The sequence below is a fragment of the Nicotiana sylvestris genome, chromosome 8, assembly GCF_000393655.2.
Source record: "Nicotiana sylvestris chromosome 8, ASM39365v2, whole genome shotgun sequence".
Classification (NCBI taxonomy): Eukaryota; Viridiplantae; Streptophyta; class Magnoliopsida; order Solanales; family Solanaceae; genus Nicotiana; species Nicotiana sylvestris.
In genome coordinates this window covers 150,695,545-150,706,930 of record NC_091064.1, presented here as the reverse complement: position 1 = coordinate 150,706,930, position 11,386 = coordinate 150,695,545, and the positions used below count along the sequence as shown (strand labels likewise).

The following is an 11,386-nucleotide window of genomic DNA, read 5'->3' as shown; positions in this document are numbered from 1 at the left end:
TTGCCAGAAAAGGGAAATTTCATATATATTCCAAAGTATGTTTACAAAGGCCCAATAAAAAGGGCCTCAAAATAAACAAAAATATATATATATACATGAGATAAAAAATTTTAAAAAAAGTACTACGACATCTACGCCTGGTCTTCACATGGGCCCCACTCATCGCTAGAAACGTCGGAACCCTCGAAGCCTTAGGCACCTTCAGGCTCGTAGAGCAACTTTGCCTCGGTCTTGAGCCTTTTTGCTTCCTCAATCTCAGTCGATAGGTCGAAACCTCGAGCGTGGATCTCTTCAAAGGTCTCTCTCCAGGACAGCCTCTTCACATATTCAGCCTTTGTCTTTACGCGGGTCTCATCTGCCTCCACATTAGCCTTGTACTAGGCCACCATTTCTTTGGCATCAGCGGAGGTTGTGTCCGGTTTGGGCTTTATTGCCTCATATTCTCTACCAAGGGTACCGTGCTTAGTTGTACTCGGAGATCATCATTCAGTTGAGACCATTTGTCAGCTTTGTCCTTCTCCACCCGGAGTTGGTTCTCAACTGATGCTAGCTCTGCCTTCGCGGTTTCCTTCTCCGAGGCCAGTATGTCCGTTCTACTTTTTCACTCTTCAGCCATGGCCTTGACCTCGTCCATCTCGGCTCAGAGCTGGTCGATCTTCTGGTAGACCTGCTAGGTTGTGTTGTTAGTCCCCACGACTAGCTCCTCGTTTTTAGCTTCAAAGGCCTTTACCTTTTCAACCAGGTCGGCATGTTCCTGCTTCACGGTCGAAGCTTCCTTCTGAGCCTTGTCCAGCTCGACCTAGAGGTCTTTGACGGCCCCGTCCTTTTGCTCACTAAGGAGCATGTACATGTCTTTTTTCCAGACCTGATCTTTGAGCTCGAACTCGAGCTGGTTGATTTCGGTATCGGAGGAAGCTCTCATGGTGAAGCACCGAGGCCTATAAAACAACGAAAATAGTAAGAGGCATCAAAACTTGAGCGGAATTCACAAGGGAGTATAAAAGGTAAGGTATTTCATGTCCTGCTCAATCTTCTTTAACATAGGATCATTGGAAATATCTATGCTTTCACAACTCTGGATAAAGGTTTATTAACACAGAACTTCCGTGTCTTAGTAAGGTATTTTCTATCAGCTTTACTTCTTAATCATTTCATGATTTTATTTGTCAATACATATCTTAGAGGACTTTTCCCTACTATATACAAGTGATCATTTTCCTGTAAAGCGCCCAAATCCTCCATTTGGGAGCCATTTGCCATGAGAATTGTACTTCCTCTTTTGCCAAACCTTTTCTCTGCATCCACCAAAATCTAATTAGATGCTCTAAAATTGTAATTCCTCTCTTATATTGTTATTCCTTGACAATGCATTGGAGAAAAATCGTTGATTTTCTTTTCTTCATATTAAAGAATGAATTGAAACGAATTTGTCGTAAGTATTGGTTAAATTTCAATGCTTCACAAGCTGAGTCCAGTAGACTAAGCCAATTTACTTAGGCTTACCTGCTATTGTTAGGAGACCTTCAACTGACTCAGGTAGATGTATTGGTTTTCCTGCAATTCCTCCTTCATTTGGCTTGTCATGTGGATGATGTCCATGTATTATAACCCTAGTGGGAAGTGTGTCTGACACTCTGGGACTTGTGGTAATTCGTGCAAAATTAGAGCACAAAACCCTTATAATTTATTGAAAGATGTTTCGGGGTTTCCTCACCAAGAATGCCATCATGTATTTTTTATCCTCCTTAAGTCATGCAAAACTAAAAAGCATACAGAAGCAACCCATAGTCAAAAACTAAATCTTAGTTGTCTAAGTGAGATTCAACTCATGAATTTAAATTGGAAATGCCCGTTTTCTGAACTGCAAATAGAAATCTGAATCATACAGTAGTTTTCACTTTTTCAGATCAAACTTTTAAAGAAGCATTTTTGGCTTTTTACGAAAGTTTTTCCACATTGATGAAATTATTTACGTTACTAAAAAGAAAAAAAGCGTGTCGACAACCCAAAATGTTTCAAGGTTTTTCAATTTCAAACTTAATAATGCCTACAGAAAACAAAAATGTTGCTTATTTGAGTAAAATTATATAAGGTCAAATATGAAGCAGGTAGAAAGTAGCTAAAAAAAATTCAAAACAACCAAGGGTTTATGTCCATCAAATTTCACCATTCTACGTTCCGTTATATTTTACATACTCTGCAAAGTTTCATAGTCACATTTATGGCATATATGATACGATCTTTGGTAAATTTTGATGCCAACTGTTCACTCTTTGATGTCAGCACATATATCTTACTCACAGGGTGAGGTATTAATAATGGAACAGTTCTAGGTGAAGCATAAGCTTACTATTTCCATCTTGGCTTTGTCCTTCATGATTTTGTCTCCTACTCACTGTACCCACCTGCAAGAGAATGAAGCAATCCAGACTCAAAAATTGCCCAATACAGATCAGGAAACATATGGGATCCCCTCTTCAGAAGGCACATGCAGGAATGGGAACTTGGGGAACTCTTTGATCTTTTCCGGCTACTGGAAAGTTTTCAAATGAATACACAAGCTCAAGACAGTTTAAGGTGGGGCAATCTGAACGGAGGTTGTTATTCAGTGAAGGTAGAATACAAGAAATTGTGTGCTAGCAATGAAATAATTGAGCTTTGGCCATGGAAGCTCATATGGAAGACAAAATTCCCCACAAAGTTCATGTGCTTCACCTGGATAGCTCTTAAAGTTGCTATTTTAACTCAAGACAACATATGTAGAAGGAATTTCCAGCTGGTGAATAGATGTTACATGTGTTTAGACAACTCAGAATCTATAAACCATTTGCTATTGCACTGCAGAGTGGCTGCAGATTTGTGTCACATGTTTCTTTCAATTTTTGGCATAAGTTGGACAATACCACAAGGCATAGAAGAAGCAGTTGAAAGTTGGAGTCAATGGAAAGTCGGTAGAACCATCAAGAAGATCTGGCAGATGATCCCAGCATGTATATTTTGGTGTATTTGGGCAGAAAGGAATCGCAGATGCTTTGATGGAATATCAACTCCCAACAGCTAACTGAAAGCAAAGTGCCTTAGGAATCTATATAGCTGGAGCAACCTTTCCTCTGTAAATGATTTAATTCCATTTCTAGATTTTATTAGCTCTCTGTCTTTCGTTTGATTGCCAACTTTAGGCTTTTGGCGCTTCTGGTTAGCTCCCTGGTCAGAACTATATTTTTGTGTAAATGGAGCTAACCAACCTCTTTGTAATGATTTGCATCTTCTTGATGCCAGCAATATAACACCTTACTTCATAAAAAAAAAAAAAAAGAAATTGATCGGCTGGTAAAATTTGGATAACGTTACTGATGTTACTAGTGAATAAGAGTTTGGAAGCCTTTCATTTGCTTGACTATGCTTCTTGCTTTGTTTCGGTAGTGCCCGCTATTACAAGAATTTGCAACTTCTGTATTTTAGATTTTACTGTTGTATCGGCAACGGGACGTTGTCAAACCTTTCTAGGAATATCTTTTCCCCTGTTTTTTTGGCTCAAGGATATCAAAAAAGGGTGACATTTGTTTGGTTTCTTTACCATCGATGATACAAGATGATGGATAAAAAGTATTTGTCCTCTCCTTTACTGTGGTAGACGTACATTTATTATTTGGTATGACAAGTCATTCTCATGGAGAACTTTTTCCTGAAAGATGTTTGTCACAAGTTCGAGACCCGCGCCATACGAACTAATCATGGTATTTAAGTGGAGAAGGGTAGGGGAGGGTGGAGGCATTATCCCCGAGTTTCAGAGGCCGCGGTTGGTCCTAAAGGTTCGACCCAGAAGGATCTCTCAGTCATCAAAAAAAAAAAAAGGATCAAACCAGGTTCAATTACTTAGTTTAATGCCATAGATTTTGCTAGTTTATTGCAAAGGATTACCTCACTTTTCAGGTCACTGAGCAGCTCTGATATGAGTGGTATCTCTTCCCTTTCCATTCCTTTCAGATGCTGATTACATCATGTCACAAGACCATGATGTGAGTATGAATAGAGAGATAACTAACATAAGAGCTAATCTGATGAGCTGTCATCCAACTGGAAAATGCCATTATTAGCTCAGTGTTACTGATGCTCAGATCTTCAAGCATAGGGCACGAAACCTTAATAACTAGCTTGTCACTGGGAATATTATGATGTTCAAGACTAGCAACTAAAAGCTACCACAGTACCTGAAGAAAATTGGAGAGGATTATCTTTCCATCTGCGTTAAGTGGCTGCAGCAGTTGCTTGAAATGATGATGGCTGATTCGAACAACCTGATAAAACCTCTTACTTCTCACGGTGAAAGGCTGGGGCATATTAAAGATAACACCTACTTCCCCGAACAATCCTGGGGATTCCAACTTTGACAGGAACTGTTCAGCAGAAAGGAGAAACTATTTTAAGAAAACAACTCTCTGATTAATTGGAGATTTTCATACTATGATAAATGTTGGCTTAATCGACCAGTGAATGGTATAACGTAAGTAAAGGTTGTCTGCTTCGAGTTAGCATCACTTTTCGATAACATTTATGATTGAACATGCAATCTATTACCAACAATGGTTAGGTTACATAACTGTCATATGTTTTAAGTTAATACAAGAATCGACAGTATCTGCTCACATATCATTCATTAATGGTTTGTTATGATGTTTCTTGATTTGTTCAGTAGATAGTAAATGACATTTCAGATTGTTGGATGCAGCTGAAAAGGTACGATGAGAAAGTTACAATCCAGTCGCACTTAGCTTTGCAGTTTCTAATTTAATAGATGTGAAGTCCATGTCAACTGATCATTAATCTAGAGATTATAGTCAAATGATCTCTCAACATTATATGCTTTTCACCCTCTCTTGGTTAACTTAAGAATTATTCTTTTATAGCCTCTAGCACAAAGCTTTTGCACCAGGTTTTTTCTCTGTTGGTCATGGGCATGTCGTTGATCTATTTCATTACTTCTGAGTCAAAGAGTCTGCTTATCTCAATGCACGGTATTAGTTCAAGTGTCAAACAGCTTTGGTGAGTAAAGCTATTTTTGTGATTTGTCTGTTATACCCATATTTTTAGCTATCAGGCTTTACATAAGAAAAGTAGCATTTGTATTGTGATAATTCACTTCCTCAAGCTGAAAATTTCTCCTAGATCCAGCTTGATATGTAGTTTAAATCCTATAGGCACTGTCCTCACTTTTATAAGATAGTTTCCACCAGCTTTCAAGATCTTTATGCCAAATTTTTTATGTGATTGATGTTCATATATCCTACTTAAGCTTCTTGTCATGTTTAATCTCTGAAGTTTGTTTAAACTAATATAGAGGTTCTGTAGTCTCTTGTTAATAAAAATACAGATAAATGTAAGAAATGTGATTGGTTTGAATTTGACAATATGAGAAAGTATACTTATTAGAATAGATTAGATCGTTCTCTCAGACTATTTCTAGCAACCAAACGATACTCATCTTCTGTCCTCTTTTTATAGAATAATTGAAATCAGTATGCACCGTGGACTTTCTGCCCCTGTGTCTCCAGGCACTTGGATATAAATTATCCTTATTCTTTCTCTTCTTCATTCTTTAAAGTTAGCTAACTTCTACTTTGTCTAGCAATGACTAGGACGGCAAAGAAAAATTAGGAGCAGCATCAAACAATGTGAGAATGGGATAACTAACCTGTTCCATTCCATTCTTGTATGTAACCACTTCCTGCAGTTTTCAACCACTTACCAGTTAACTGTGTAGGAGTAGTAAGAGCAAAGGCTGAGGGGACTGGTACATACCACAGCTCCAGAGACAACAATATAGAAATCTGTTGGTATATCATTTTGAATAACAATGTCAACTTTTGGTGGAAAGTATTCTGCTTTTATCTCGGAAACCTGTAAGATCAAAAGATAAAGGACATAGCTTAGTTATGTGGAGCTGTATGGGTTAAAAATTCTGCTTTTAGTAGGCAGGTAAGAGAATGCATCACCAACTGGACTAAGAAATCTTCAGAAACCCCTTTTAAAAGGTAGGTATTTTCAAGTGTTGTATGGAAAAGATATTGCGCAATGCTACATCTTATTGCTTTGGGCAAGTCTCCAATTACTTCCTCTTGCTGTAGTTCTGCAGTCCTGAATTTGAGAGTCAAATGTGCCAGAACTTGCTCTTTTATGCCTTCTGGAAGTATATTCTTGCTTGCATATCTCACTGTCTTATTGATGGCGTCCCGCTGCAATTAAAAACTGATTATCATATTGTTCTAAACATGCTCTCTTCACTGAGACTTGAAATGTGGATAGCATTACTGTAGTCTCATTTTTCTTTATGGTATCATTACCATTGCGAAAGTTCGAGCAATGCCATGGACAATAAGATTGGTCATGTTGCCAATTAAGTAAGCAGTGAGGCCAATGTTGAAAAACATGTAGAAGATGGAGAAAATCTTCTCTCCTGTATTATGTGCACGAAGATCACCGTAGCCAACCGTGGTGAGGGTAGCAACAGACCAATACATGGAATATGTGTATCCTAGAGAGATACTTCTTTCTTGGAAATTAGTAACATTTGATCCAATCCAGGTATTCTCTGCAGTATGATAATGAGTTGCTAGCCAGTAATATAAACAGCCAACGGAATGCACAGCGAATAAGGTCATCTATGACAGAATTACAGCCACAAGATCAGGTAAAGTTGGCGTAATGGATATATAGTTTGAAAAGAAAAGTGCTTACACAAATTAGTTTACAGAATCTTGTCCAGAAGTAGCTGAACCGAATGTCCTTCTCTAGCCTGGAAGAATGAAAGAGATTAACATTGAGATGGAATTGATGGGATTCATATTGGAACTTGAGATTGGAATTCAATTACAGGACTTTTGGAAATGATCATGTTTGAGTATTAATGTCAACTCAATACCTTGAGAAGAATTTATTAACACGCCGTAGTCGCCAAAGTCTGAGCAAGTTTAGGAAGCCAAAAACATCTTCTCCTTGCTTCTTCCCGTCAAAGATCCGGAATATGGTTTGAAATGGTACGGTTGATGCAACATCCATTGGGAACCCTAGATGAATGACATACCTTTCGAAATAAAAATAATTACAAATATTCAGTCGAGGTACCCCAGTTGGTCCAGATACCATCGTCATAACAAAAAGAAAAACTCTTGTGTAACCTTCATTGGCATGCAAAAAGTAAAAGATCCCAAATGTAATTCCAATTTCGTTTTCTTTGAGTCTTTGAGTTTTTCTTTCATGTAGTATGCCAAGAAACTACACTCCTACATGTGGCAGTCCTCTTCGAATTGAATACGAACATTTAATCCGCTAGATACGAGCAATATGTGTTTAAATTTACCTTGTATATACTAACAATGTACAGAATTTCGGACACTATCCATGTACTCTAACTTGTAGTAGGTAAACTTATTTTTTAGGTCACTAATCTCAGTTTTTAAGAGAGGTTATAGCTTGTTTGGATTGTTGTTACATGTTCATTATGTATGGTATTGTATTGTACTGCATTGTACTGTATTATTTGGTGAATACAACGTTTTGATAAATTGTATCGTTTGTCATCGTTTCATGATGTCACACACCAACAATATGAAGAATAAACTTGCAACATTACTAAAAAAAAATAGAATAAAGAGTAGAATTATTATAAAAAGTAGGGTAAAGGCCATGTTTTTCACACTAGTGAAAAAGCCAAACAAATATGGTCTTTTTTTTCCACAGCTTTGGGATTTACATCAGACTCTCCTACTCTACGAATGAGATTTTTCACTTGGAACAACTTCAATTCTTCTAATTTCTATATATATGTTGCTCCGATTTATATATGTTGGGAGATCTGGAAAGCTAGATGTGAAGCTAGATTTGGAAGAGGATTTCCTGGTGAGGAAATTCTTTTTCATCTGAAAATCCATTTAAAGAAGATTGGTGCTCCAATTGACTTAAAATGGAACTGGCATACCTTATGTAATGCTCTAGAGAGCGCCAGACCTATGTTAACTATTGTACCAGTTAGTTGGGAAAAAGCTCCACTTAATTGGTTAAAAGTTACGTAATACAGATGGTAGCAGGAATGTTATTCCATGGGAATTAGCTCAATGGGTGGAGGAGATTAAACAAGGTCTACAAACCCATCATTTCAACATTCAACACTGCTTTAGAGAAGCAAACACTGTTGCGAGCAGATGTTCTAGCAAAAACTTATTAGATGGTACTACTGCCTTGTCTTGTTTGATGAATGGAAAGACCTCCCTAAGAAGGCCAGAGGATGCTCCAGAATGGATCAAAATCAAATTCCTAATTTCAGAATTAGGAAAAAGCACAAGAATGGAACTTCGTCAAGCTATGTTTTTACACATCGATAATAGGGAGTTGTGTTCCCTCATTTTCTGGAAGCTTAACTGTTTATTCCTAGTCAATCCGACACTAGGATCAACTTATTTATTTGGTGATCAATATGGGAATGACATTACATCATGTAATTTTTTTGCTAACTTTACGGTTAGGAATACCTAACTTACTTGTTGCAGAAGGAGAGGTAAGGTTTTATGTCCCCGTCTCCATGTATTTCCTTTTTGGATTCTAATGTCAGCCTAAACCCCTCGAGATGGTGAGATTAATAAAAAAATATGAAGGGCAAGATGAAAGGAAAAAAACAAGGCAACGTTGCCACCACATCAAATCTGTCGTTCTATAAAGTGGTATTTTTTGTCGTTACTTAACGACGGATTTAACGATACGATACAATAAAATTTAAGTAACAATCAAAACAAACATTTTATCTGAAGTAAAAATACAATATGTAACAACCATTCAAACAAGTTGTTAACGTTGTTTAAAATTATCTTATATATAGCTGACCGGATAATCTTTTATAATGTTAGCATATAGACATTAAACTATTCTTTCATGTACAAACGATCTATAATCGGAAATTCAAAGAATTAATAATATATAAAGCACCTGAAAGCAATTTTCTTATGATCATCAACGAGTAAATAAGTGGATTTGTCCGAGTAAGCGACAAAGAAAGTGAGAAGAATGTCATTGGCGAAGGAGGCATCGACCACTATATCAAGAGGCAAAAGGCCTTCAACGGCTACCTTCTTGAATGCCAACTCGAAAGGGGATGACCATCCTGAGTATGCTACCAATACCACCCAAAATGTTTGCCATATTCTGTAATATTATATTCACCATATATTAAAATTAAGGAAAACAAGGAAATGATCTTGCTCTTTCAATTTGTCTTTTTGATCACGAGACTCGACTGTATTTGCAATATTTGTACCCTATGATTCAAATTTTAAGGTTTTTAGCTTTGAGCTCGTATATTTTTTAAGTTATTTGTTCATATGTTGAATTTTTACGCATAAATTTATGTTCCGTATCGAAATTATCAAGTTCAGATGAACCCGATACCAAAGGGCTGATCCGCCCCTAACAACCAAGACATCATCGTCCTCTTGAGGTTTTATTGACAAAGATTATACGTGGTTTCTAACGAAAATATTTGATTGTAAACCCAGTTACTTATTGTATATTTACTTAAGATCGTTATAGGAACTCATAAGCTTTAAATTTTGAATCCGCCTCTGTTTGGAGCTAACACGAACTCTAAGGGCTAATCCCCATAAATATATTTGTCAGTACTCTCTTTGTTTCTTCCTGGGGATCTATTAGTTAAACTTTGCTAAACCTATATGCATATCTACATGCAACTAGCATTAAGACAAAAAAATAACACCATTTTATGAAAATGAAAACAAACATGAGCACACATATGCATACACAACTATATATATGGGAAAAAGGGCAGTCCGGTGTACAAAATATTCCACGTTTACATAAGATCTAGGGAAGGGTCGCACCCAGTGGCGAAGCCCCATGGTGATAAGGGTGGTCAACTAATTATCCTTCGTCGAAAAATTGCACTGTGTATATAGGTAAAATATTACCTTTTAGAAGTATATAACACATATTGAACACCCTTTGTCGGAAATTTTTTCCAATTCTTTTAAATTTGAACACTACCCTTGGGAAAATCCTCTAGCTTCGCCACTGGCCGCACCCCAAGGGAATGTGATGTAGGTAGTCTACCCTAATGCAAACATCAGTAGCTGATTCCACGGCTCGAAGCCGCGACTATACGGGAAGATAAGGAAAATAAAAACTGAGTTAATTATAAATTATTCGCTGATAGAAAAATAAGTGAAATGAAAGAATGGCGTATAAGAGAGAGTATAGTTATCTGTATCTACGATCATAAGGAGCAATAATAAATCTTTTCAGCTTGACAGAGCCTTCACCCATGACTCTGCCAAAAGCTGGCAAGAGGCTACTTGAAACTGAGGCTATATTATTTCTCATTTCTTCAATAGACGGCTGCCTGAAAAAAGACGGCGCCGGGGACCTTCTCATCGGAAGTGTCACCGGCGATCTCGACATCTTGGTGAAGAAATTTGGTGGAGTTTTCTTGGCAATTAGTTTGTTGTTTAGGGAAGGTAATTACTCATTAGAGTATATTATGATACATAACTTATGTACGGTCCCAAGTGGAGAGAAGTGGGTTCAACTGAACCCACTTCGTCAAAAAATAATACTGTGTATATATATAAATTATGGCTAAAGCAAGATAAATTTTGTATAGAAATTATTTTTTAACCCGCTTATACGGCTTATACCACTTATGTTAGTTATGGACTTCTCCGACTGAACCCGCTTTCACAAAATCCTGGGTCCGCCACTATACATAAGAGTATAAGGGTAATTGGTATTATCATATTTTATATTATACTTCGTACTCTAGTGCATTATTTATTTGTTAACTTGTTAATCATATTGTTGGGACAAGGAGTTCATGTTCTTCGAAGAGTTGAATAATTCTAACAAAATACAAATAAAGATTGGAAATCTCCACGAGCTTTTAAATCTAGGTAATGATATGCAAGCTTTTATCCTTAACATATATTAGTACATACACATAGGACTCTTTTCTTCTATTATATGGATGTACGCGGATTAATAACTCCATATATATATATATATATACTAGGTCTAGCGGTATATATATTTTTTATTTTACATTATGACTGTTATGAAATAAAAGCAATTTAGTAAAGCATGAACAAGAAATAAAAGCAATTTAGTAAAGTATGAACAAGAAATAAAAGCAACTTAGTAAAACATGAACAAGAATAGAGATAGAGAGAAGGAAGAGATTTTCTTCTTCAATTGTGTGTATTTTCCTATCTATTACAAAACCTTTATATAGGCATGAAAAGTGAAGCAAATATGTCATGGAATATGTCATTGAACATAGAAAATATGTCATTGAATATGTCATTAACCATTTGAGAGAAAGATCATGGAG

General features: G+C 36.7%; 1 protein-coding gene across 1 annotated transcript; it reads right to left on the bottom strand.

Moving 5' to 3' along the window:
• On the bottom strand, positions 1–10,461 carry LOC104218690 (potassium channel KAT3-like). Its single transcript, XM_070154715.1, has 12 exons — positions 10,275–10,461; positions 10,126–10,186; positions 8,977–9,192; positions 6,920–7,081; positions 6,736–6,793; positions 6,342–6,659; positions 5,994–6,233; positions 5,800–5,898; positions 5,693–5,725; positions 4,212–4,397; positions 3,922–3,990; positions 1–938 (listed from the first exon to the last, which is right to left on the bottom strand). The coding sequence occupies exons 1-12, from the start codon at positions 10,459–10,461 to the stop codon at positions 834–836; spliced, it is 1,734 nt and encodes a 577-aa protein (XP_070010816.1). The 3' UTR covers positions 1–833.
• Between the last annotated feature and the right edge of the window lie 925 nt (positions 10,462–11,386).